The sequence below is a fragment of the Eurypyga helias genome, unplaced genomic scaffold (genome assembly GCF_000690775.1).
Source record: "Eurypyga helias isolate BGI_N326 unplaced genomic scaffold, ASM69077v1 scaffold33121, whole genome shotgun sequence".
Lineage (NCBI taxonomy): Eukaryota > Metazoa > Chordata > Aves > Eurypygiformes > Eurypygidae > Eurypyga > Eurypyga helias.
In genome coordinates, this window is record NW_010230757.1 from 1 (window position 1) to 27,661 (window position 27,661).

At 39.2% G+C, this 27,661-nt stretch overlaps 1 protein-coding gene across 2 annotated transcripts; it reads left to right on the forward strand.

Moving 5' to 3' along the window:
- Nucleotides 1–2,264: 2,264 nt before the first annotated feature.
- ECT2 (epithelial cell transforming 2) lies at nt 2,265–27,251 on the forward strand. 2 transcript variants are annotated; one of them, XM_010160846.1, is made up of 24 exons: nt 2,265–2,424; nt 3,439–3,518; nt 3,620–3,712; nt 4,639–4,821; nt 5,377–5,466; nt 6,540–6,647; nt 7,534–7,607; nt 7,718–7,848; nt 8,856–8,971; nt 9,161–9,223; nt 9,592–9,814; nt 11,317–11,453; nt 12,148–12,267; nt 13,996–14,064; nt 15,033–15,143; nt 16,149–16,245; nt 16,890–16,971; nt 17,908–17,986; nt 18,174–18,293; nt 19,623–19,761; nt 21,285–21,439; nt 23,366–23,473; nt 24,599–24,745; nt 27,162–27,251. In XM_010160846.1, the coding sequence occupies exons 1-24, from the start codon at nt 2,295–2,297 to the stop codon at nt 27,249–27,251; spliced, it is 2,745 nt and encodes a 914-aa protein (XP_010159148.1). In that variant the 5' UTR covers nt 2,265–2,294. The 2 variants fall into 2 exon arrangements, with proteins under 2 accessions (XP_010159148.1, XP_010159147.1); XM_010160845.1 differs by lacking the exon at nt 3,620–3,712 and having other exon boundaries at nt 2,295–2,424.
- The last annotated feature ends 410 nt before the right edge of the window (nt 27,252–27,661 follow it).

Below are 27,661 nucleotides of genomic sequence, written 5' to 3' on the forward strand. Positions count from 1 at the left end.
GGCAGCCCTGCTGCTCTGGGCCCTCCTGGGGCCATCGCGGGTCTCCCCGGGGCAGGGCAGCGGCCTAGGCCCGCCGGCACCTGTTGGCTCACAAGGTGAGAGGAGCCGGCAGTACCTAACCTTGACTCGGGCCGCCTCCCAGCAGGGCATCGCGCTGCTCCTGGTTCTTTGGAAGGGAAATGGGACACCTCTTTTTAATGTTGTCTCCTTGCTTTAAAAACATATTCTAGCGTGTGGATGTTTTGTATCGTTCAGGCTTTCCACAAAGTATTGGGATGCTATAAGGGCGTTCAGGTCATTCGGATCTACCTGAATCCTGTAGTGATGGTGGTCTGCCTTTTTCTTTTTTCATGTGAGAGGAAACTGTCATGTTCATGCCTTCTTTGTGTTGTTTGTTCTTTTTTGTGTCTTGGCACTTTCAGTGTGTAAGACTAGCGAATAGGATTATGTGATTAATATGTGACTTGAAGTGGAGGATATCTTTTTAAATACATCTAGATGAAACCCCCTAAATAAAGAAGTTGGAAAAGCTGTGAAGAAAATCAGTGCCCAGCCTAAAGTATGGGCTTCTCTCAAATATACTGTGTTCTCTATAAGTGTACGTTCATATGTGTGTTACTGGGTATAGCAACAACACTTTGACAGGAATCATACCAGTGTCTCAGACTCTTTAAAAATCTGCAGGATTTAAATTTAATGGTATCCTTAACTGGAGGGTGGTTTTTTGGTCTGATTTTATGTATTACTATCTGTGTGGTAATAATTATTAATAATATGATTTGAATCTTCCAAGATAATATTTTCCTCCACCCTCACTGCCAAAGAAGAAGCAATTGTATAGCAGTTCCTGCTGCTATCTTTATAACCTTCTGGACAGGTGATCCATAAAGACTTTCTGGTTAAAGTTACTTTCTTCCTCCTGCTAGGTCGCAAGCTATTCTGAAAAAAAAGCTAGGTGGGTGACTGGAATTGCTAGGAAACTGAATTCTGTGGAGCCTGCACAGCTGTGTGTGACACATCAAAATTGCCACCTTAGTTGCAATTTTTGACTGACTATTCCCAGAATCATGATAGATTTGTAGTGCTGACTTATTGCTCATCACTATATTAGGAACTTACCTGATGTGTTATGAAGACATGAATCTCTTCTGATTCTCTCAAACATGAACTGCTAAACTCTACAAGATAGACATTTTTTTCTATGTTTCTGTCATGCCAAAACACCCATTGGTTTTTGTCTTCTGATTTTTACTTTGCTGTGTAATTGGACAGGCATTGCACAACTTAAAACCCCTGGAGAATAGTACATACTGTTTTTTACTACCTCATGAGCCCTCCTTCAGACAACACTTTAACGTCTTATTTGGGTGGCTACTGTTTTAAAGGGGCGTTTAGAGTCCTGAGGACAATGCTTTCAGTTAACGCGATACAGAAGGCTGTTAGACCACAGCAGTTCAGATACCGTGGCTAATCTAGTTAACGTGTAATATCGCTGTGCAAATACGCTGGTTTACGTGAATGATGAATCACAGGAAATACATGCTGCTTGCTGCATGCGCAAAGCCGTATGTGCTACGTGTTGGGCAGGTGTCTTGGAACAAATTTTCTGGTAAGAGATTGTTAGCTACCTGTGCAAAATATGAGAGGAATAACAGTTCTGCCTTTCCAGTATGTCACAATTTTATTTGATGGGTGGGGAGAGCACTGATCAAACATATCTGTGAGAAGGCAGGAGGCCTCTTTATCTGGTGATGGGTCCTTCTCCATTATAAAATAGACAACAGTATAGACTAATGTAAGACAGTGGACCATACAGATAGACGTACATCCACTTATTAACTTTTTAGAGATTCTCATGCATTTTAAGAAACCCAGTTTTGGGTAAATACTGCAAGGTATACTCCCTGAGTGGTCATTGTTATGTAACCAAATAGTTGTTAAATGTTTCTTTTATGAAACTTTTAAAAACGAATACTAGAGTTAGTGCTTCCCTGCTGCTCAGAGTTGAAGTACCCTCTCTGCAGCTTTCTGTGCCAAGGAATTACTTGTGTAGTGAGCAGCCTGCGCAGAAGTGTCTGTAATAGGTTTGTTGTCAGTCCTTTCTACCAGTGGTGTGATTCCTAATACTTTCAGAACTGCTCTATCACTGTGAGTGTGAATGTTTTGTGTTCACAAGTCTGAAGTTACTTCTGGCTGCCTTAGTCATAGAACTCTTGTTAACGAGCTTTTTGCAACTGTAACTTAGTTCAGCACATTTACGTTCCAGCTGTTGAAGAAAGAAACGAGACGCAACCATGGCTGACAGCAGTACGCTGATGTCCGAAACCGGGAGGAGCATCTTGGCTGATTCTTCTGCTCTTGATTCAAAAATTATAGAAACCTCCAAAGAAAATGTATTTCCTAGATCTGTTTTGGATGTTGAAGGTAATGGGAGAAGCTTATTTTAGGACTGCTGCTTTTGTAATGACTGATTGCTTTGTTAGTATCTAGTAGTTTTGAAAAACCAAAACTGCTTTGCTGAACTAGAGAATTCTATGTAGGGTAGCCAAAAGGATGTTGGCTTGCTGCCCTTTCACCACCAAAGGGACTGTCTTAATTTTAATTCATCTTGTTAGAAAAATTTGGTATTACAGCCATGAAGTCAGATGAGTCTTCTGGCTGATGTAGAGAAAGCTGTTAGTTTCATTGGATGCCTTTTCTGTGAAGTAAAACATTCCAGGTGATATTTTGACCTTGGTGTTTGGGAAGAACAGCTGCTCTGTTATGTAGGATTACAGGTAGTCCTTATGGAGATGAATAGTCTTGAGCTTGAAATTAATTCAAGAACAAATCTTGACATTAAAAAAAAAAAAAAGGCAAACAACCCAAACCCCCCAAAATAACAAAAGTGGTGTTTTTGTTTTCCTTCAATGCAGTAGCTAAAATCCAGTGGTAGTCTTCTGGTGTAAATGACATGGAGTCAACACATGTCCCTTCTTTCTCATGTTCTGAAAGCTTATTAACACCTGGAGAAAAAGATCTTTAACTTGAGTTCCAGTATTCATTGGTGAAAATGAGCAGTTATGAGGAAGTAATTGGCCTTATCAGTCAGGAAAGATAGCTTTGGTTTTATTTCTTTTTTTCTGCTGCCCCCCTCAACCTCACTGACTCTTCTTGCATGTTCTTGCCTTGATTGTAAGATAACTGGTGGTGAATTGCAGGATCTTGTTTCACCATATCCTAGAAAGCTTAGGCTCTATGGTCCCTTGGATATGTCTTAATTAAAGGACAGGCTTCTTGGGGTAATGTTTATTTTCAGGCTTGTTCCTGATAAACAAGGTATCTTGAAAGGGTGCAATTTGCCTGTGTTCTTCTACACGTTATTGATCTTTTTTTTTTAGACCTAACATGGATTTTTCTATTAAAATACGAATATTATCCCTGTTTCTTTGTAAACAGAAGAAATGCCTCAAATAGAAACAAGAGTGGTTTTGGTTCAGGAAGCAGGGAAACATGAGGAGCTTCTGAAAGCCTTAGAGGTATGTGCGTCTAAGATAAAAGAGTCACTGGGATAGGATGGTATGCTTTTAGACTTCCAGTAACCAGTTTGGTTCTGTACTAAAGTTCTCCTCTTCCACAGACCATTAAGATAGTGGAAGTTCCAGTTATAAAGATAAAGGAAACTAGTCCTGGTAAATCAGAAGAAAAACTAATAAGAAGTATTATTCATATGGTATGTCATGCAATTAAGCACATGAGATTGCATGCAGCATGTTGTACTTCACGGGGACTGAAATGTGCACACACTTCAATTAATTGGGCATAATGGTCACAATATATACTAATGTTCCTGATGTTATCACTTAAGCTTGTAAAAATTGGCACTTCTTTACATTTTCTCAAATATGGAGGTGATATCCGCAGCTCTTAATCAGTGGGGTTCTAACCGGGGGATGGAAGTATCAATGGAGGTATTTGGTTGCATGTTTATATTCAGTCAACACATAAGGTTTTGCTATGAACTGACTTCATAATTGGTTAATTGACTTTCAATTGAAAGCTGCATTTAAAGTTACATGCAAGAAGTAGTTATCTGTTTTTTTTTTTTTTTAATGTGAAAAACCTAGAAAATAAAATACGGAACAAATGATTGAAATAGGAGCATACCAAATTTTTAGAGCCCTTAAAAATATCAGGCCATGAACAAAATTTACTTCTGTTCTTTGCACTTTATGCACCACGGAGCTTGCTGTTGCAAGCTGGATGTTAATTTTTAGTAGCATCCAGAAGTGCTTTAAGCTGGTCTGGCAGTCTGAAATTCCATTTATCTTTTTTGTGCTTAGTACTGAAAATATCTACAGATAGCAAAAAACCCAAACTGCATTATCAGTATATACGGATACATAATTACTAAAGTAACTGGAATTCTTGTTCTTTAGAAGCAGGAATTGCTTTAAGGCACGTTTGTAGGTGCAGTTCATAGCTGATCTTATGCTAGAGAACAGTGCATCCTATTCAGCTTTCATAAATCCTTAGAGTGTCTCTGAAATTTGAATCACAAATTTTTCTACTGGTCCAAACTAGAAAACAGTTGAATCTTGGCAGTAGTTCAGGTATGTTGCCTGAATAATGCTTTCCCCTTTATCCCCATAAATCAAGGAAATTAAAGTTCCCTACATCAAGACAGACACCATAGAAGAGCTTGGAGATTCTGATTCCCCAGAATTTGAGACCATCTTCGTTGTATCTGACTTCCAAGATCCTGTCTTTAAGAACCTCTGCAAAGCCGATTGCCGTGTCGTTGGACCTCCAGTGTTACTGCACTGCGCACAAAAAGAAGAGGTAGGTGCTTTCTGTTAAAATCAGCTGGTTGGCTCACTAGTGCAGTGACTTCTAAATATTAAGTGTTCAAGATAAAGCATCTTTTGCTTTGTCAATCAAGCATAAATTTTCTTTGCCTCAAATTTTAAGAAGAGCAAGTTTCTAATACCATGTTAGAATATTGCATGTAGTGAGAAAGCACAGGTAGACAGTAATAAGGCTACACCTAGTGTAGTAATTGTGGGGGTTGTTGATCCACTAGTTGGGATTGTGTCATTAGGAAAGGCAGCATACAAATGAAGCTCCAGCAGGCTCTTTGTATTTCCAAAGGTTGTCATGTAGAGGGAATGGTCTGGGGAGGAACAAAAAGATGGAGTGCTACCTTGGGGATGTTCTAGTTACTTTAACAGAACACTGGCACGTCTGAGGCTGAGGTATAATGGAATACACAGACAAATACTGATTAATGTCTGGTGCCTTTTAATGTTAGGAACTATAGTATTGTATTAAAGATAATGTTAAAACTGGAATGGAAGCAATATGCTTTTGACTAATAAGCTTGCTTTTTGGTTTCAGCCTTTACCATTCTCCTGTCGTCCACTGTACTGTGCAAGTATGTTGAACTTGGTATTGTGCTTTACAGGATTCAGAAAGAAAGAAGAATTAGTAAGAAATTTATTTTTCAATTTGGATTGGTAAAGCTACGTTGTTTATTTTCAAGATATTCTTCTGTTCTATCACCATGTTTAACCATGATTTAAACCATAATTTAACCATGACTAGAGCTCATATGGGGAGAATGAATTGCTTTGTTTTGTTCTTTTGTTTTGTTGCATGTCCAGAGGCAGTGATATTTGAAGATGGGCACAAAACTGTTTGCAAGTCTTGTGATGCCGTTTTTGTTGAATGACACTCAACAGCTCTAATTCAGTAGGGCTTAAAAACTTGTAGATTTAGGTTTCAGATAAGATGATGTTTACCCAGTAGTGTCATCTTACTTGTACATGTAGTAGTGTTGTCATGTAAAGCTTTGTAGTCCTGCCCAGAGCAGTTGCAGACATTATTGTCTTGCTGCCCTGTGATCTCGCTATCAGGACTTCAGTCTTCGCATGTCTAGGTATGAAGTGGTTTGATATTCTGGCACATTGCTTTTCTGTTTCAACGATGCAGTTGGCACCTAATTTCCCTCTTGGATACCTGCCAGCCAACAATATGGCTCCACATCTTATGTGGAAGGAGGGGGAACCCAAACCAAAAGCCTTTGCTCAGTATTAGGGTTAGTTAGGTTTGTGATTTGCCCATTGGAATCTAGCAGAAAAATATTGTGCAAATTCTGGTGATTGTCCCTTCAGGTAGAATTGACTAAATCACTGAGGATAACATGCTTCAAATCTATTGTGCATGAAAGGGTGAAGACATTATGTATGGTGATCACAAGGGTACTGGTGGCTGGTGTAGTTTTGTTCAAGCACACAGCAAGGCTGTTGGTTTTTTTGTGGGTTTTTTGGTTTTTTTTAAAAAAGAAACAAGACACACTTAAAAACTAATACACCAGAACTGTCAGCTATGTCTTTTCTCCTATAGATGTGAATGAGTTATTTTAAGAACGAATCGGAGCATTTCTATTCCTAGACATGTAACTTCCTGTAGCTTGCTTTGTAAACTATTTTCGTACCACTCTTTCTCCACTGTGCGCTTCAAAGATATGCTGTAAACTTATTTTTGTCTTTATTTTTTAGACTAATCTAGTGACTTTGGTTCATCATATGGGTGGAATTATTCGGAAGGACTTCAGCTCAAAAGTCACGCAACTGGTGGCTAACTCAACGCGTGGAGACAAATTCAGAGTATGTAAGCTTGAGTTGGTACTTCATGGGAACTTTCAGAATTTGGCTCTTGTATACAATGCCTGTAAATTATAGTTTGGCTTGTTATGTTGCTGGTTTTTTTTCCTGTACTAACAGTGACTTGTAGTGGTGAGTTCATCTCCGTCTGGTTTTGACATGACTTTGTCTCTGTTGGAGATCTAAATAATGTCTATTTTAAAATCTCTGCATTCAGGCAATTTACAAGTGTAGTAACTAACAAGAACCACAATGTTTAAGTACTGATGTTATCAGTACTTAAAGCATTGATGAACAAGTGTTTGTATATCAACATGCCTCCTTTTGTTTGTGTGTCCAAACAATAAACTTAAGGTAACTTGCAAGAGCCTTCAGTACTCAATTTCTTCCAGTCACAAGTAAGACCTGTTTTCTAACTGTTCAAACACTCCTTTCTGCCAACTCAGAGTGCAAAAGTAGAAAAACTTTACAGTTTCTCTCAAGCAGTCACGCAAGTTACCTTTGGAATAGTCACTTTCTCTTTGAGAAAAGCAGAGTGGGATGTTTGTCTTCATACAAAGTATCAAAATCAGAAAAAAAATCCCATATTCCGTGGGAACAGAAATTTGGTTTTGTGTTTTTGTTAGTCTGATATCCTTCATCACTGACAAAATGGTGTGCTTTTGAGTAAGTGTCAAAATAGCTCTTGATCTGACCTCCTAGTCACTGAAGAACTAGTAAATTCTAACTCTTGGGAGTTACAGTGGGAGATGGTTCTTGAAGGAATATGCTCACTTTTTGCAGCATCTGTCTTGAAAAGCAAAATCCAGGTTACAAATTCTTCTTGACATGGGAAAGACTTAAATGGAAATACTTAATTGGTACAACTTGTGCTTTTCCTGTTTTTTAGCTTGCTGTAAGTCTTGGTACTCCTATTGTGAAAGCTGAGTGGATTTATAAGGCGTGGGAGAAAAGGAATGAAATGTAGGTGTTTCTTTTCCTTCAGCCCTAACTTTGCATCCTGTTCACCTGTAGTGTTGTGAGCTTCTGTTTAAATAGTGACCTTTTTGCTTATCTGTTGTGTTTTCTTTCAGTGACTTCTGTGCAGCTGATGATGACTTCAGAAATCAGTTCAAGGTTCCTCCCTTCCAGGATTGCATGTTAAGTTTCCTTGGGTTCTCTGATGATGAGAAAGCTAACATGGAAGAAATGACAGAAATGCAAGGTTATTGTTTATGGAAGTTGATGAGTAAAAAAGAGAGGTTTATAGGTGATAAATAAATCACTGAAGCTGAAATGCGGGGTGGTGTATCCTGAAGTATTAGTGAAGACCCTTCAACTTGGAGAGCTGTTAATTGACTTTTAAATGTCAGTGTGTACATAAGTTTTGGTAGCTGATGGAGACTTCCTAAGCTGATTGAAACTAGACAGTTTAAAAAGTATAAATAATAGGATGTTGATGTTACCCTGGGAAACTTGCTATATAGTATGTATTTTCTGCTTCAGTTTTCATAATCAGCTTTGTGGTATGCATCTGTGCATAATTTGCAGAAAGTATCTACGATGTTTACAACTTTGATATGAATCATCACTGCTAAAACACTTGATTGGAGGTGTTCCATTTTTCAGTAGCGTAGTGCAGTATTAATTACAATGACAGTAATGGTGTAACAGATAACTTGCAAGTTTCCAGCCTTGTATTTCTAGAGTTGCTTGTAACAGAACTGTAGACATGAGGATGGAGCAAGCTCGGAACAGCAAGGCTTCCTCAGGAGATGAAAATTGGCTTGGTTTGCTTTATTTCTTTTTCCTTTCACCTGACTTGTGTACCTAAAGCTACTTAAAAGATTGTGACGTGCACAGGTTTTAGATTGTGGATACCTTCAGGGTGAATATTCTTGGCTTGCTCTTCCAAGAACAAGAGAAGCCTTCCAGAAGAATACTGCATTTTTTGTCAGACAGCTGTAAATGCCCTCTGAACTCCATGTACTCTTGACTTTTCAGTCTGTACTTTGTTGCTGCATGCTACGTCCTATTTCCTAAGAGCTGTTGGTTGCTGATAATATTTGGGGTGTTATGTAAGCCTGACAGCTGATTAGCTCACTGGAGTGTTTGTCTCTCTTTGGCTCTTGTCTCATTCATGATAGGTGCCGCAGAACTATCAAGTGAGCTGCTAACTTCTAACAATAATATTCTTCAGCCTTGCTAATCTGTCTTTTTTTTTTAATCTAGGGGGACATTATTTACCAGTTGGTGATGAAAGGTGTACACACTTAGTGGTTGAAGAAAGTACAGTAAAAGATCTTCCATTTGAACCTTTGAAAAAACTCTATGTTGTAAAGCAAGAGGTTAGTGCTGACACATTCTTGCAAGAAGAGTGCTGTGCAATACTCAGTATGTCAGATACACTTTTTTCAGAATAAGCCACATGTCTGCATGTAGCATCCAAACTGCCTGACTTCTGTATGTATAACTGAATATTTTTAACCTTGGGTGAAGCTGTGGAATGTTTTTAATGTGGAGTTTTTTTCCTGTAGTGGTTCTGGGGAAGCATTCAAATGGACGCCAGAGCTGGAGAGTCCATGTATTTATTTGAGAAGGTATGTTGTACTCCCTGATGTAATACACAACGTGTATCTGGTGGTAAAATTGGCGTGCGCCATAGCATGCTTGCGGCCAGGGATCAAGTGTTTTAAAGCTGCGTTTAGGTTTCAGATAATCCGTTACAAATGTTACATGTTGAATGCTGATTTGGAAAGAACTTTTGTCTGTTTCCCAAAGGTTGGACTTGCTTTTAGTCAAGCAAAATACTAGTGTGGTTTCCGATTAGAAAAAAACACCCGTTTTCCCTTGGCTTCCCTAGGAAGAGTTATATTGTGTCTTGATCTCTGCAATTAACTTGCTTTTGTATTGAGTTGAGCTGGACACAGAGGGTAAAACCACTAAACTAAACTTTCTCTTACTGTAGTCAGAGAGTCCTGGCCTCAAGAAGTCGGTGTCTCTACTTTCTCTGAATACTCCAAACAGCAATCGCAAAAGACGTCGTTTGAAAGAGACCCTTGCGCAGCTGACTAGAGAAACGGACATGTCGCCGTTCCCTCCTCGGAAACGCCCGTCAGCGGAACGTTCGCTTTCTATTGGCTCTTTGCTGGATATTTCCAACACTCCAGAGTCAAGCACTACTAATGGAGGTAGAACTAAAAGCCTTCATTCAGTCACACTTGCAATGTTTAAGAGCTCTCTGCATACAAGTGGTAGTGTTAGGGAGGTTTTAGAGGTTTCCTAAGTAATTCCAGGCTGTCTCCTTTTCAAAGTGTGTGGAAAGCAGACTGCAGTGAAGAGTTCAGACACAGGCCAGGCTGCCTCTTGTCATCCCAGTAAGCATGTGGATATCTGAAGGCAAACATGGAAAAGATAGGGAGTTGCAAAATATGAAATACAGTGGTACTCCAAAATGCTTCGAACGGTCTGAAAATCTGCAGCAAATAAGCCATGTAGTTAGCAGTAAATAATCTAAAAACTTTTCCTGTAGGATACTTGGAGAAAGGAGAGCAGCTTCTTTCCTAAAGGGAATATTGCTGCGAAGTCCGAGGTTTTTGGAATGTTCTGTTGAGGTAACACTATCTGTGCCAGCAAACTATCATGTCTAAAACTTCACAGGAATGTAAATCACCAACTGGTTCTAAGTTATTTTTGTAAAGAGATTTTAATATCTTTGCACGTGATTCTTGTGGAAGAGGAAACTGCAAAACCTTGGATTAGTCACAAGCTAATACATGAGGCTGGAAAAAAAAAAGTTCCATCATATAGAGGAGGTATCTGGAGTTATTACTTCTTTAAAAAAGCCCCTGTATACAAGTCAGATAAGAAGTCCTAGTGAGGCACAACCTGTTAAGTGGTAATTCAGAAGGAATACAGCAGTTCACTGTCAAAGACCAGCCTTCTTAGATCATGCTAACACTCATAACCCTTGGTACAGAAGTGTCTTCTAATGAAATATCAGCAGACAGTTGTAGAAAAAGTGCTATTTTGAAAGCAACAGTTAGTTATTTCACAGTAATGATGACAGTAATGAACCTGGACGTAAGAATGAGTGAGTACAGGTCTTTGAGGTTCACCACATGAGCACGCATTTAAAACTAATGGACTGTTTCACGTCCACCGTGGCTTTAGCAAGACAAATGACTTTCTTGTGTCTTCCTTGCACAGCAATAGGATGAAATATAGGTGTTGCATGTAAGGACTGATTTTAATAAATGGTTTTGAACTACATACCTAATGCAAGGATGGTAGACAGCTGAAAGATAACTCTTTACACAGTGAAGTTAAAAGTTGAGAAGTACTTTATACATTGTGTATGTATAAATAATGTGCAGCACCTAATCCTCGGTTCCTACTAAACATCATAAGGTTAAATCATGGAGATGGCCATAAATCGCTTATTAGTTTCAGACTTATTTGGGGAGTAATATATTACTGTTGTTCTATAATTAGGCTGTAATAAACAAAGCAATTTTCTAGAAAGAGCTCTGATAACTATAGAATAATCTACATAATAGACTAAAAAACCCACAAGCTACTTCCCCTTGAAAATTCTGAAGGTGGTTTTCTTTACTGTCTTTGAGAGTGAACTTTTTTAAGGACTCTATTGTAATAGAGCTCTTACTGTCTTTTGGGAATATCTCTTCATCAGAAACGCCAAAATCCTGTTCAAGGCCTTCCAAAAACTCAACTCCTCTTCCAGTAAAGCAGTCTGCAAGGTGGCAGGTTGCAAAGGAATTGTATCAGACAGAAAGTAACTACGTTGATATTCTAACAACAATCATTCAGGTAAGCTGGTTTGAAAGCAAGTACAGGTCAATTATAAATGATCATGGATTTACACACTAAACATCTTATTGCAACCTGTGATCAGCAGGCTTTGAAGAGCTTAAGTACATCAAAAGTTCATAAAAAGATGACAGTGTAAACAGTCTCATGTAATTTTACTGATAAAAATGTTCAGTATCTGTTAATAATAGTCTGGAAAATACAATTTGTAACGTGGGATCTGCAGTGGTATTGCAGTTTATATGGCTTATTCTATACAAACTGACTCAGTTTCGGGAAAAGGATATTCATGATCTTGAGATTTTTAAGTTACTAGTGGACAGAGAGGTGGTGGGAGGAAAACCCCTTTTTTTAATTATTTCAGGAAGAGCAGAATAGCAAACACCTTACAGGAAGAGCTTAATTTCTAGAAGTTTTGTTTCCATCACAGCTGATTAACTACCTAAAGAATGAGCTGAGATGTGTATGAGAAGAAAAGTAGATGAAAGGGGGTTTATGCTGTAGTGATGTATTGAGCTGAATGTTTGTATCTTAAAACTGCTCCTCCATAACCCGCTCTTGGTAAATGGGATTATCTCAGCATTGTACCTACAGGAAAGTACAGTCTGGAAGGAGAACACTTGCTTTCATAACTATTTCTAACACCATGTGTGGTAATTGGGAGGGTATTAACTTTTTCGTCTAATTCCATCAGTTATTTCAAGTTCCACTGGAGAAGGAAGGACAGCTTGGAGGACCGATCCTTGCACAGGAAGAGATTAAGACCATATTTGGCAGCATTCCGGACATTCTTGATGTGCATACTAAAATCAAGGCAAGCTGCAACTTCTCCCCTGCAGGAGAAGCTTTGATATACACGTTAAATCTTTTCTGCATGCTTTAAGTTGTAGCTGCTGGGTAGGTGTAGATTCATCCTGGTGCTGTTACATACTGTTTAACCTCTGGAATTATGTGCAAATTCAAAGTATGCTTTAAGATTTAACACTTATTTATAAATACATCTTATAGGTCTCTTCCAACCGTACTGATTCTGTGATCTGAAGTCTTGGTATTGTGCTTGTAACTAATGTTGTCATTCATGAGCTGGCTTCTCCTTTTTGCCATTTTAGTATCTTTTCCTGTTGAAGGTTTTCTGTAACTGATACAAAACTGGTCGAAAGGGCCAGTGATATCAAGTGGTAGTCTTCCTCTCACAAGTTCTGATAGCATACATGTTTCTGTTTAAAGCAGTAAGCAAGCATTTTTGGAAGGATAGTTAAAGCTATGGAACTAGGGGAAAAAAACCCGCCGAAAAACCAAACCACCACCACCCCCACAAAAAAAACCCCAGCAAAGATAATTGCTGTTTTCCTGGGCTTTAGACATGTTTATATAAGGACAATGCTATCATTTGGTAGAAAAACTGATCTCTCGTTAAATGGCTTTGAACCAGTTGTCAGAAACTGTCAGCTTGTGTTTCAACCTTTGAAGCAGTTGACCTGGTACTGAGGCCTAATAAGACCTGATTAGAATTCCCTGTGAGATTGTTTGTTTTCTTGAGGCTTGTTTTATTGTGTTTTGACCTGGATTGTAAGTGCTCTCTGGAGCCATCTCTGGGTCTTAAAATACACTACAATGCAAGTCTTCATCAAATATGAAGTCATAAGATCTCCTTAAAAAAATGGCATATGTCTGTTCCTGTCTGCGTTTCACAGTGGGCTTTTAAAATAGAGGGACTTGCGGACTGCCTGTACCTCAGTGGCTTGGGCTTTTGTTGTTTTGCCTTTTTTTCCAACAGCTGGGATCCAGCCTAGTTAATCACAGATAGGACTGTGTGCACTGAGATGAAAGCGGAGCGTGTCTCTCCATGTGTCAAGTAGAGTTCACCTGCAGCAGTGTAGACAGAGTTGCCTAGGTGTAGTGGTTGTGTTTGCCTTCCATCTCTGGTGTAATAAAGATAAGGGAAGTAGCAGCAACAAGCCAATATTAACGGTGACTACTTTTTACTTAAGGTGAATCCTGAACCTACAGCTGTGTCCTCCTGTCCCTGTTCCTAGCTGACAGTGAATAAGTCTGTATCAACTTGATCAGGATCAGGCTTAACAGCTTGGTCTCACTTTCCTTTGCACCCTGGTGCAGCAAGTGAGGGAAATCTATGCTAGTTCTATTTCGGTCCTATCTTATGAGCTTAAGAGTCCTGTATTAGTTGAACTAATTCTAATTAAGAGGGCACAACTGCCTTCTGCATGTTCTTTTTTAATAATCATTTGGGATACGCTCTGTAGTGTGTTGGATGCAGCGGAGTTGGCTAGTGCTGATACGCTGCTAGACTCTGCTTGGGTTGATTCAAAGCTATATATTCAGTAAGGCAGATGTCTCTTGCTTTCAGCTCTCAGTAGACTGAAAGGGGCTTAGTGTGAAATTGTATGGTTTTTAGGATTGCCAGTGCAGTCAGCATGGAGACACACAGCTAATTAAGTGTTTGGTAGAACACTGATCCCATCTTACAGCTCTATGCAGTTCATTCTCATTTTCTCCCCCCTTATCTCTGAATGTATTCTAGGAAGACCTGGAAGATCTTATGATGAATTGGACTGAAAGCAAAAGTATTGGTGATGTCATTCTTAAATATGTAAGTTTCTGTGTCTTAATGCATGAAAGCTGTTGTTTTGCCTTATGAATACCCATTTGTAGGAGCTCGCAAACACAATCAAAACACTGCTCAGTGAGAAAGAATGCGTACTTGTATCATTGTATTTTTTGTTTAGACTTCTCAGTTGGGTTAGATGCCGCATTTTGTATAGGTAATCTATGTCAAGGTGAAGCGTATGTGCACTTGTAGGAAGGGGTAAAACTCCAAATAGATATGGTTTGAGAACTGTAATTTGCCACACTACAGACATGCTTTTTATTCAGACATTAAAAGGGGCTCTTCCTGTAACCTTGGCTATCTGCTGCTTCTGATCAGTAGTAAATAACTGGTAGAAAAGAACTTTTTCTGGGAACTTGTGTTCTTCCTTCAAGACCTGAAATGTGTAAGTGAATAAGAACTCTTTGTTTTCCCAAGTATAGCATGTTCAGAACAGGAAAGCCAGGTCTGGGATTGAAATGCATTTTAATCTAAGTAGTCTGCTAGGTATCTTGTGTTTTTGCTGACTTGATGGTTTTGAGGCAAGAAATATTTGGCATTCATAAGTTTTCAGTTTAAGGTATTGCTTCTAGTGGTTCAATGTCTTTCAAAGGTGATTGCAGTACCTGGAGAAAATACCTGTCTGAAATTTCCAAAATTCTCACCAGCAGCATCTTGCTAGGTGATAATCTGCCTTCTACTTGAGCTGCTCAGCAGCTTCTAAGATTGTTGTGTGTGTACTCAATGTTTCTGAGAGAGGTCTGTGTTCAGTCAGCAGCGTTGAGTCTTGGGCATCTGGCATGCAAAAATTTCTTAACTTGCTCTGTGAACACGCATGGGTTTACAACGCATTTTTTATTATTCTTTATTGAAATGTGCCTTGGAGCAGCTTTGTATGGCTCAGGGCGTATGAACATATGTACAGTGCTACATAATATGTAAAACAGAGCCCTAACAGTTGTTTCTTTCAGTCGAAAGACTTGTTGAAAACATACCCTCCGTTTGTGAATTTCTTTGAAATGAGCAAGGAGACTATTACTAGATGTGAAAAACAGAAGCCAAGGTTCCATGCCTTCCTAAAGGTAAGTGTGTGCAGAACTAAGTCTTTTGAGTAGAACAGGGAGTCCAAGTAACTACTCAACGCAATAGGTGGAAGAATGTGTCGTTTTTGGAAGCTTGGATAAATGTGAACATCTCCCGGTGAGATAGAATTAGGAAGGATTTGAACTTCAATCTCTCAAGCTCCTTGTAAGACTCTTTCATGAGAGGTCCAGTTCCTCTGCTGTTAGACAGCTTTCAAGGTAGTTTGGTTACTTGTTCATTTTTTTTCCGGAAAAAGTGCTATCTAATTACTATTACTTTCTCCCAAATACATGTCTTCTCAATTCTGTAAAGATAACTAGAGCTGCTGCTTTTTATTGGTTCCCCCTCCCTGTGTTTAAAAGACTTGTATTTCTGAAATAGCTTATCTTGCTTCAGCAGCTGTAAAGGAGGTAGAATCTCTCAGTATTATTGTGATTAATGAATAGGAGGATAACAGTCAAGATCTAACAGGAAGATGATCTACAAAGAAAGAGTTATCTGAAGATGAGTCTCTTAAGACTCTTGAGCTTTCAGTTAAAGGTATATAGTTGATTAATAGTGCAGTGGAGCTTTAACTTCTCTTCTATATCCAACAAGTCTGTCTCAAATAGTGGAGGAATCAAACTGACAGATTTCAGCTCGTGTTTTCTGAGGCCCCAGGAATTACATCCAGGTATTGATAACTAAAAGATGGGGAAATGAATAAGAGAACGGGCTGTCCCCTGTCCTACTCTGCACTAGCAGCTGCAGCAAGGACTGTGGAGTTGATGATATGGACAGTTTAAAACTAAACATTCTGAAAACTCAAGTCCTGCACAGATTTGAGTATAATGTGCTTTTAACATGACTTGTTAATGACAGTATCTGTGGTAAATGATTCTCAGACTTTTACTGCAATGCCAGTTTCAAGGAAGACTATTTTTCTCCTAGTTTCTGGTTTTTGGTGTGGTTTGTGTGTGAAAAAATGTAAGAACTATTTCTTTTTTCCCCTTTCTCTTCCCCAGATAAACCAAGCAAAACCTGAATGTGGCCGCCAAAGCCTAGCTGAACTCCTTATCCGTCCTGTTCAAAGGCTGCCTAGTGTTGCTCTACTACTAAATGGTAATAAAACTTTTATTTTATTGGTTTGTATATGAAGGTTTTAAAACCAAGATAGCATCTGCTTTTGTCATAATTAGCAAGAGCTTTTCTCATGTAAAATAAGCCTGATTTTGGGATTTAATCGTGCTTAATGGCAGTCAGCAAGACCAATTACTGGAGAAGGCATGCTTTAGGCAAAATCTCATTTGTTCATATATTTGTCTGCAGGATAGAGGTAGAGGAAAAGTTTGCTCTGACAACAGTTTTGTCTGTTCAGACACAAATATAATTGACATTCAAAGGCAGTTAACATAAGCTAGAGACAAGGCAGTATTGACAAGGCTTACAGCTTCGCGTGTTCCACCTGGTATCAACCACTTGCCGTAATGGTTACATTAATTAAAAAAAAATAACAAAACCACCATCTTTTGTTTCAGTTTGAAAAAGAACTCTGTGCTTGTCTCTGCACTTCAACAAAAGCAACATGTGGTTCTGTTGATTTTTTTTTAATAGTGTGGGGGTTGGGTTTTGTATAGTAGATAGGTTGAGCAGCGATTGCCCATGCACAATCTCATCTGACTTAAGTATGAAAAAAAACAAGTTTAAACTGTGTTTTCAGGTGCTTGTAACGTGTAGGTTTTATATATAATTTTTTTTAATTGTAGATATTAAGAAGCATACAGCAGATGAGAACCCAGATAAAGTAACTCTAGAGAGAGCGATTGAATCGTTAAAGGAAGTGATGACGTAAGTGATGGTCATTCTATGAAACTTCCTGTTAGACATGTAGATCTCTGTTCCTTCTACACTGCTCTTAGTGTGGTGTTGCCCTAACTTTAGTCTCCGTGTAAGTACACAGCGTAGCACGTGTTCTTCAGTCTCCCTTTTGCCGCTGTTGTCACTGCGCCAGCGCTCTTGAAGGAGTCTGTGTCATTACCCAACACTTCTAGCTGAACCTCCCTGACTCCCTGTCTCAGTACAAAGAGTTGAACCTCCTGTGTCCTTTGGTCTGTTCCAACTCTTGTTTATACCAGTTTCCTCCAGAATGAAGAGATGTATTTTGTCTTTAAATCTTAGTTCTATGCATGTGTCCACTGAAAGGACACGCTATTGGTGGAAAATCAGCTTTTCTTCTGGTCCTGTATTAGCTATTCTTGGCACCATTCCACCAGTTAATTAGCTTAAACCTGAAGCTGTTTAGATTGAAGTCTCACCTCTTTTGGAATATAGCATATGTCTCCAGCAATAAGACCTTCTGTATCAATTGGCTAAATGTTTTGCTGATTTTAACAACTTTAAAATTGTAATTATTCTCACATTTGCTTCTTGGTGAGCTGCAGCCCTCTTTTGGAGGGTTAAATTGCAGGCTCCAAGAAGTGCATTGGGTTGGTCTCTAGCTCAAAGTCTTATGCGGCAGGGGAGAGAAATTATGTATTAACTGAATGGTGTGTCAACTACTAATAACTTGACAAGAACATTCTTCTAGATCTGAAGTTTCCGTGTGCTTAGCATATGGTATTTGGGTACCTCAGTGAGCAAGTGTGGTTGACTTTGTATTTTCCAATGCTGCTGTGCAAACTGTATCTCTGAACGTTTAGCTTCATTGGTTTTGTATGTCTTAAACGCAGTTCATTCATCTACTGTAATTTCATACTGAAGATAAATATCATCTGCTTCCTTCAGACACATTAATGAAGACAAAAGAAAAACAGAGGCACAAAGGCAGTTCTTTGACGTGGTCTATGAAGTTGATGGATGTCCAGTAAGTAGTTTCTCTGAAGCTGAAGACCGCTGTAATGACTCTGCACTTGTTTGTTCCCTTTGCAGAAGAATGTGAGCTTACAATGCAACGGTGCTGGTTTAAACAGATTTCTAGTGCTTAGTTGTAAGCAAGCAGTAATCCAGCCCTTGAACTAAATGCTTAATAAGCTTTTGCTTCTATCACTTAGGCCAATCTCTTGTCCTCTCACCGAAGCTTAGTTCAGCGTTTGGAAACTGTAGCGCTTGGTGATGACCTCTGTGACAGGGGAGAACAGGTCACTCTCTTTCTGTTCAATGATTGCCTAGAGGTAAGATGACTATATAAATCTCATGAACTGAATTACAAAAGGTTTTATGCTACTAAGGGGTATAAAAAAGTAAAATTCAAAAACTATGAAGCAGAATTCAGTCACAGAAAGCTGATAGCTCAACATATGCTGATGTTGCCTTTCCATTAGCTGTTGTGTAAGCCAACTCAAGAAGCTAGTCAATTCTGGATGGTTGAGAGGTGTTAATGTAGTCCTTAACGTCTTGCAGCCATTTGAAAAATTTAAAAGCAGCTTACTATGTTGAGAAAGAAATGTTTATTTGAACAGCACTCTGAGTAGTACCAATGGATGAAAAAGCGCTTGAGCCTTTGGCTCAGCAGGGTGTTTGTCCTTTTAAAGTTTTGTCTTATTTTTTGTGAGTAAATAGTGTGTCTCTGAGGTAGGTCAGTCTGTACTTTAGGCTACAAAACCTAGAATTGAGTGTATTAAATGCCTTAGACTAACAGTATGTCAGGAAGAACTAGGAGGGAAAAATAATTTAAATAAGTTTTGGAGACTTATGTGAAGTTGAGGTTGTAAAGGACTCTATGAAGGTACTTGTTACTGCTTACAACAGTGAAGAACACTGTCTTCATAGAAGGCCAACTCTAAAATAATCCAAAACTAGTGCAGTCGTAAGCAGCACTTAGAGACAAAAGCCTGTTGTTGTGGCTAGTGATGAAGTCTTCTCGGGGTCAAGTTTGTCACTTCTTGTAAAAAAAGGAAAGAAAAATCAAGACACTTATTAAAGCTTCTTGGCTTCTCTTGCATGAGGTGCAAGCAATTGAAGATACCTTACTTGGGTATTTCACATACTACTTATGTGCTAATGTAAAGTAAAAACTGACTGACCGATTTCCACTGCAAAACCCACGTGATGGCTGCTTGCGCAAGCAAGGGCAAGTGATATTTCTAGGACGTAACACGCCACAGCCTAAGTTAGTTTGTGCACAGAGATATTGTCTTTTCAGCTTAAACCTATACTACCTTGGTAGGTTTCAAAGGGCCCTTGCCTGTTATGCAGGGTAGAACTGAGGTCTGTAATGCAAAATTACTTCCTCTCTTGATTTTAAAATTTATTTTATTTTTGAGGTGAGCGTATTGATGCTAAGTAATGAGTATTGCTGAGCCACTTGAACTGTAGACAGCGAATGGCGAGATAGCTAAGTTCCTTAAAGATTTATGTGGTAAATAGAGTAAAATACTCTTTAGAGTGTTCTTCTGTAGCAAGGCTTTCTGTGCGTTCCTATGTACTAGGAGGCAAAAGAAGAGAAACAGAACAATGGTAATAGACTTTCTAACTCTAACCTCTGTCATATTTAACTGCAGATTGCAAGGAAACGGCATAAAGTTATCGGTGCTTTCAAGAGTCCACATGGCCACACGAGGCCTCCCGCATCTCTCAAGCATGTTGTTCTTATGCCGCTCTCCCAGATCAAGAAAGTCCTAGATATCAGGGAGACGGAAGGTCTGTATGTTTTGAAGTGCTGTGGTAGCTAATGAAAACTGTGGATTAGGGTATAAAGGATGAAGGTCTGCTGTTGTGGGATGGAATGCTAAGGTGTATTTGTGGTATGCTATGTTATGTATGTGACGTTAAAATAAGCTTCTGTTTGAATCTCAGTATCGGCTTCAGAATTCCTTGCATTGACACCTTTTGGCTTTTCAAGAATCGCTGTGGGATGCTGAATTTGGCAGAAATACTAGATGTTAGCTTAAGCCCACCCAATGGCAGTGTGAGTTAAACAGAGGAGTATGTTGGACAGCTTTAGACTTTTTTGCTTTAGCTTTGTAACCCATTGGACTGACCAGAGACAAGTGCCTTTGCTGTGAAACCAGATCTCCATTTAACTGGTGGTATTAAAGCTCAGGGGAGCTGTACTTAACATCTCACAAGAAAGAGGTAGATGACGATTTCTGTGACTGCTTTGCCATTCTGAGACTGTAAGGCTTTCACTGAAGCAATGCCTTGCTTCAGCAGCAGGACTCCTGCTGCAATACTGTTCCAGCCTTGATATGGACTTCTTTGGAAGTCTAGTCAGACTAGTTTCTGGATCAATACCCTAGAAAGATGGATTTTGTATGCCACTGTAGCTGATGGTATGCACATCGTAAGTGTTCTGCTTTGTTCTCTGACACACCGGAACATAGAAACCTAATAAAAGTAGAAATGACAAAGAGGGTAGGTAGTAAATATGATGCCTACCTGCTTTCTTTAAAAGGTACTTTAGGCTTCTCATAATAATTATTTTTAAATTATTGTGCAGCAATTTAGTTTACTTTGGGACTTGGGTGATGGGAGCCATTTGTAAGCATAGCATGTAATATTTGCTCAGAACATGAGTACGCGTATCTTGGGAGAGGTCAGCTACTCTTATGTACGCTGTCTTATAGGACTGCTTTTCCAGTACTGATGGTGGTGGGTTTTTTTCTCTCTCAACTGTGTTTAGCATGCTTCAGCTCTGTCTGCTATAGAGGGTATCAGCAATGGATTAATTTTCTGCTATCAAGTGAGCAATGTTTGTCAAGTTTAAATAGAGAAAACATTGTAATTTGACTATTTTAATGAGTCATATTTAGTACTGATGTCTTTGTTGCTTTTTTCTACTTTACAAAATAGAGTAAATGTTGTTTTCCTTGTTCTCTGATAAAGAAATGATCTGTCCAGCATTTCATGAGCTAGAGAATGAGATTAATATTTACTGTGATATCCAGTAAAGACTGACTAGTCTCCAGACTATAGTATGCAGATTATTTGGTGAAGAAACAACTGTTGCATGAACAGGTGATGGTGGCTTCTTGATGAAGGATGCTGACAGAACTCTGTGCTCTTGCAAGTGATACAACAGCTATTTTGTAAATCATATTCTTCCTAACTCTCACTCCTGGCAGATGGAAGGTTAATCTTTCGAAGGTTCCCTCCTGAATTATATGAAAAATGATTATTCTTTGTCTTAACTCTTTACCTCCTTTTTTTTTTTTAATCTGTAGACTGCCATAAAGCTTTTGCCTTAGTTGTGCGGCCACCTACGGAACTCAACAACAAGCTACTCAGTTTCCAGATGACAGCTGAAGAACCTCCTAAGGAAGATTGGCTGAAGACGTTGTGTCGGCATGTGGCTAACACCATTTGTAAAGCAGACGCAGTAAGTGCTCTGGAACCATGTTGCTGATCAGAAATACTTCTCGCTTTTTTTGGCTTGAAGCACATGAAGCTGAAGACATTCTTAATAGTGGACATGCTTGAGGTGAAATAGAGCAGAAAACACTTTTGCTAGCTTGTCTGCAAGTGAGTGGTTAAAAGGTGGAAAAGGAAGCAGCCTGGAAGTTAGCTTCTGTAGAAGTACTTAAAACCCAAGAATCACATCCTTGCCCTACCACAAATTAATTATGAATAGTGTACACTCTGCACTCCACATCTTCATTAGGGCAGGTCTAAATAGGATTGTCTTCAGCCTGCTGTTTTCGTGGCTTGGTTCTAATTTACATTCCTAGCATTAGGAATCCTGTGGTTTGGTGTAAGTCTGTTAGGTTGTATTCTTTGTTCTACACCTTATCTGCATGGGCACCATAATGTAGGAGACATGATGCATCTTCCTTCTTTAGGCAGAAGCTTACTACCTGGAAACCGGGAAGCGAAGGAGGCACTGGCCGCCTCACGTTTTCAAGTTCAGTGTGTGGGCTTTCCACAGCCAGAAAACTAATTTCTCGCTAATCAGGGCAAGAGACTTTCAGCTAATGTTTAATTACGTAAGAGTGTATGCATATCAGTCATCCAAATTCTCTGAAAAGTGCTGTGCGTACACCTGAACCAAGTTGGGTTTAAGCTAGAAATGTTTTGTGTTCTGCATAGTGCTCTTAGTGTACAGTGCTTGGTTGTCTCTGATTTTTGAGTGGTGTGGGGTTTTTTTTTTGACATGCTTGTTTCAGGAGAAGTGGTTAAATAATTAAAATAGCATCTTAGTTTTGTTTGGCTTGTCTTCTAGAGACTTATGAATACGAAAGTTGGCTTTGTGCTTTTCTTTTTTAGGTACTGAATAGGAAACCATACTGATTCAGAACTGTTAACTTATTTCAGTCTGTCTGGTGCTTATATTCAGTCTCTCGTGTTACATGTTACACACATGGATGGAAAACTTTTGGGTTTTCCTAGTAGAAATTAAATCTTTGTCATTCTCTCTTGCTCCAGGACTTTCAGAGTCATCTGCTGACAAATTGTAACCTACACTGATGGATCCCATTAGTTTTATAACTTCTGTAACTACTGCTTTGTACCAACTATATAATGCTTTTCTTGCTGACTTAAATGTCAAATTGAGTTTCAGTTTAAGCACGCTTCCCTTCTTCCCTGGTTTTCAAGAACTCTGGAGCGTTGTGTGAGAGTTAGCCAGTATTGTTGCCACACGGTGGCAGTGAAGGCTTTAACTGCTCTAGTCGCTCAGAAGGGCCATGTAGCCCGCTGTCTGGTGTCCTTAGAAGGTTTTAGCCTAAACTTTTTTAGGTAAACTATCTTTTCTCAGAAAAAACCTCAAAATGACAACAAAAAAAGCCCCCAGCAACTTCTCACTTCCATGCATGGCCTTCCCCCCAACCCAAGTTTATTAAGTAGCCAGACGTTGCTTTGTACATGCTAGACTGAGGCATGAAAACCACTGCCTAACTTGTAGATAATCGGAAATATCTATTCCTGAAGGTTTAGTCTTCATGTTTGATAGCTGGAGCTATTAAGATTTCACTTGAGAAGGGTGCTAGATGTGTCAGTGAAACCAAGGTGTATACCTGTTGTCAAACTCCCTAGGTATACTTAAGAACTACTGCCTTTATTTGGTCAACCCTGAGTGTGAAACTGAATCAAACAAACCAAATGTGAACCTACTGATGAGGTGCTGGCATAAACTGATTGCACCCACAGTTAATCTCCTGGAACAGCATGAAAGCAAATAGCTGCTTACACTGTATATTGAATTAAATATGGAGGAATATGACAACTAAAACTTCTAAATCTCACCTAATGAGCTAGAGAATGATCTTTTCACAAGTGCTGATATTTATTTGACTCTCTTTGTCTATAGGAAAATCTTATTTATACTGCTGATCCTGATTCAGTTGAAGTAAATACTAAAGACATGGACAGTACTTTAAGCAGAGCATCCAGGGCAATAAAGAAAACATCAAAAAAGGTAAGATCCACTACAAAGATAGTTTTTCACAGTAAAACCTACTTCAGTCAGGGAACTGTTCTAGTATTTCTGTTTCAGGTGTTTTGTAGTACTTATAGTAATGGCAGGAAAAACTTAATCTGAGCTAAAACTCTTAAGTATAAGCTCCTTAAAGGAGGTGGGGAGTGTTTGAGGTTTTGATGGAGTAGTTCTACAGTATCTATGTGTAGTCTTAAGTATTATAGTCATAAGTATTATGTGGTCATTTTTGAGGCAGTTATGGAGCTTTGCTTAATATTTTGAATCTTTTAAATATATTACTACAAAAAACCCCAATCCTTAGCTCTGTGGTGGTGTGTTTTGTTTTTCTTTTTTTAAAGCTGCATGCAGTTTTCTAAATTCAAGTACCTTCAAAAGTAGGATGGGCATAGACCATGCATGTCCTGGTACTAAAATAGACTTGGAAATAGCAAGGAAGTAGGTGCTGAATGCTGGTGCCGGCCTGTGTACGGTTTCCTTTGTGTGTGGCTTAGCCGCTGTCGCTAACGGAGCGAAGAACCGTGCCCTGTTCTGAGAGGACCTGGCTGGGAGGCAGGAGGGAGGCTGCCTGCTGCTCTGTCAGGCTGGCTGTGCACTGTGTTTGGTTCTGCTGCAGTTTGTGGTGTGTGAGAAGAGGTGATCGAGAATGACGCTGCAAGGAGAAATCTGTTCCCTGTACTCAGCAGCCTTGCAGCAGGATTACTATGTTAACAATGATAACACTGTTTCTTAGGGAAAACTTTAGAGGCTCGTTTAGTTCGGAAGCTGCTGAAGACTAAATTAACAGCAACTTGAAGGAGGAGGGCCTGACTTGGAAGAACCCAAGGGATGTGGGGAAACCTGGTTGTCTAGACCTTATTTAGACTTCTTCCTGAGTCTCTGCCCTTCCCTACCACATTGTTTTCATGTTTGGATAGAATGGGAAGAGCAAGGGTGGTAGGGAGCAGTAAGAGTCAGATCACCTTGTGGATGTGCCTGTTATGATATGTTCATATTGACATCTGATACACATCCTACAGATGTTCAGAATTGGAATGGTAGTCTCTATTGTAGTAGTTATTACAGTGTGATTTTTGTGAGTGTATAACTGCTTATCAAACTCCTCAGGTTACAAGAGCATTCTCTTTCTCAAAAACACCAAAGAGAGCTCTTCGAAGGGCTTTAATGTCACAAAGTGCTAAAGAAGGAAGAAGTCCCAGCTCAGCTAATGAGAGTTACATAGGCAGCCGACTGACGAGTACGTCGTCGTTAGCGGTAAGTGATTTGGCTGTGTAGGCCAAATAAGTAAACCTTTTCAAGATCACAGTTATTTTAATGTCCCGTGCTGCTCGTGCTTTAATCATTTCAAGATCTGCAGTGGGAAAACTTATTTTTAACTACATTAATAGATGTGCTATTTTCTGAGCAAGAGAGAAAATAGCATAGAGCATTTTCATAGAGCATTGTATCTCATTTCCTCATGAAAATGCAAATCATGCACTTTTTTGTGTGTGTCTACCCCATACAAAACCACTTTGTTCCACAAAATGATAGGAACTTGCAGCAGTAAAAACTCTTTTCCTATTTCAAATTCTTCCCAGAGTCCTTACACCTCTGAGGTAGTAAGCAGATGTTGTGAGTGATGCCATGTATGTTGGTATGCTTTTAACCAATCCCTCACACTGCTGACCTTCCATATAGCCTTTTTGGTTGAATCATAAGGTTGAGTGGAAAAGTGAGGTTTGGATTCCAGCCTCTCGAGTTGGAATACCAGTACAGTTCTTGAGTGGAAAACTAAAGCTGCAGGAAACGTGTCCTGAGCCCATTGAGAGTGTCAAAGATGTTATTCAAACATCCTGTTTTATTTAAATAAAATCCTGGCCTGTGCTTATGTGGCAATGTTTTTGATGTAGAAAGACTATGGAGTAAAGATATAAGTAAAGTTTGGATGCCTGGGTTTTTTCTTCTTTGGACTAACTCTTGAACCCCTTCCTAATTGTAGATTGCTCGTTCAACTTCTGCATGCAGCCTAAATGGATCTGTCAAATGTGCTGTTAATGTTCATCGCTCCAACTCTCATTGGAGCTCACATAATTCCAGGCCTCGACCTGTGCTGTGTCCTGGCTCTCCAAATATTCGTCTTTCAAATGCCGTAGAAGAAAAAACCTCTTCCAACTTGGAAAACTTAAATGGTCATGCCTTGGACAGATCATGTGCTATGTCTGTTGTTATTACCACTTGTGATGGTGCTGGAGATAATGACCAGTGTGGTTCTGAAAAATTCTGTATGTCAAACCCTGACTGTTAATGCACGTCTTGTGTGAAGTGAGCAAAAAAATCCTGAATCTTCTAAACAAATGCAGTATAGTACAACTGTATAAACTCCTGGAATCCACACGGTGTGTTAAATGGTGTTGGGTTTTTCTTGGACTTGTTCTAATGCATGGAGTTGGAGTCAGCACTCACACGTGGTCTAGGTCGATTTCTGGCTCTGGGTGCAATGTTAACACTTTCACAAATCCTTTTAACTTTCATTTTTCAGAGTTTTATTTCTTAATTGATTTACCTACAGTTCAAATTATTGTTTCAGTTAATTTGTCCAAGTCGCAGTGCAGCTCACTGTCCAGGGTTCTTTAACTTGGTTGCAAGGAAGTCTTGAGCAGCTAATTTTATCGATGGTTTTAAGTTTTTGTTCTTCTACCTGTAAATAGAAAAAATATCCTGTATAAAAAAACTTTAGAGTCTAATAAGAGCTGCCATAAAAAGAGGAGTTTAGGATTTAATTTTCAAATATTGCCTATGATGGCAAACAGAAGATATGCCATAAACAGGCATTAGACTTCATAGTGAAGTGGCATATCCTTACCTGCTCAAAATATCTGTATTTAAAAGAATCTTGAAGTACCAGGGTGCAGCCAGCTGCCTGGTTACCGTGACCTGTTTATACGCTGGAAAGCTTGGCAGTGCCTTAAGGAGCAGCAGAATATTGCATGTAAAAGTATCTGGAGGTCTAATGTAAAAAGAACATAAAATCTCAGCTGATCCAAGAGGTTGACCTCTAGTGCTATGTAGTGACGTGGTGGTTTCACTGTAACCAAGTCCCAGAGGCAGCCTATGCTCCTAGCACCGGAGAAACCAGCTTTTTGCCTGGTTTACACCATCCATGCGCAGCTCAATCGAGCTTTGAAAAATCACGGATGTCTGTTGCCTTCTGTAACCAAGAAGGCATGTGTTCAGCGCCCAGTTTGGGGCTCAAAGCTGATAAGAAAAGAGAGTTGTAGGATCTGAGGGAGCTCCATTTCTCGAAGAAATCATAATGTATCTTGCCTTCGATTTGGAGAGAGATTATTGCCACAAAAAGCATGATGCAGGATGAATGCTAACAGTTGGTTAACAGCTACTCTTCACAAACACGTTCTGGCGTTCTGAATCTCTCCAGGCTGGTAATCAGGAAAATACTTCTTCCGCAGTTGTTTTTTTTTAAAAATATTCATTCTACTTGTTTGGCAGCTTTTGAAATCAATGATTCAGCATTTCTGGATTTTGAACAGAAAAGTTAAACAGCACCCATCTTAAATGTCTTCTCTACTGTAAGATTTCTTACACTTTTGGGAAGGTTGAGAAATGCTTACTGCACTGTGGACATTGGCTAATAAATGATAAAGTAACTTTTTTTTTTCTTCCCCAACAGGGTATTCCTTCTCCTTCCTTGGTCAGTTTTCCCTCAATCTTTGAGAAAAGGAGTCATACATTAAGTCGATCAACAACCCACTTGATATGAAGCAGGTTTAAAATGCAGTGTTGTAATGACTGACAAGCAGCTGGCTGGTCAAGTGACCTGTTACTGACAGTTAATGGTACCTTAGTCATTAGCACTTAGCAATGATTAGCAAAACGTTAGATAACACTAAGTTAATCACAAGGGGTTTGTAGTTGTATTGAAGCAGATCAGCTAATCAGTGGAATAAGTAACTTTGGTCTTCATTTAAGACACAGTATTCCCTTGCACAAATTTATGTTTTCTCCAACGTAATGGCAGAATTTCTTTCTATGGAAATTGTCCCCTCTAGGCAATAAACTAGTTTGTCAGATTTTGAAATGAAGATGTTCACACGACTTACTGCTACTTTGGATGACTCTTAACGCTTGCCGAACTTCAAACATTAGAGTGCTCTGCCAGTTGATGAACTG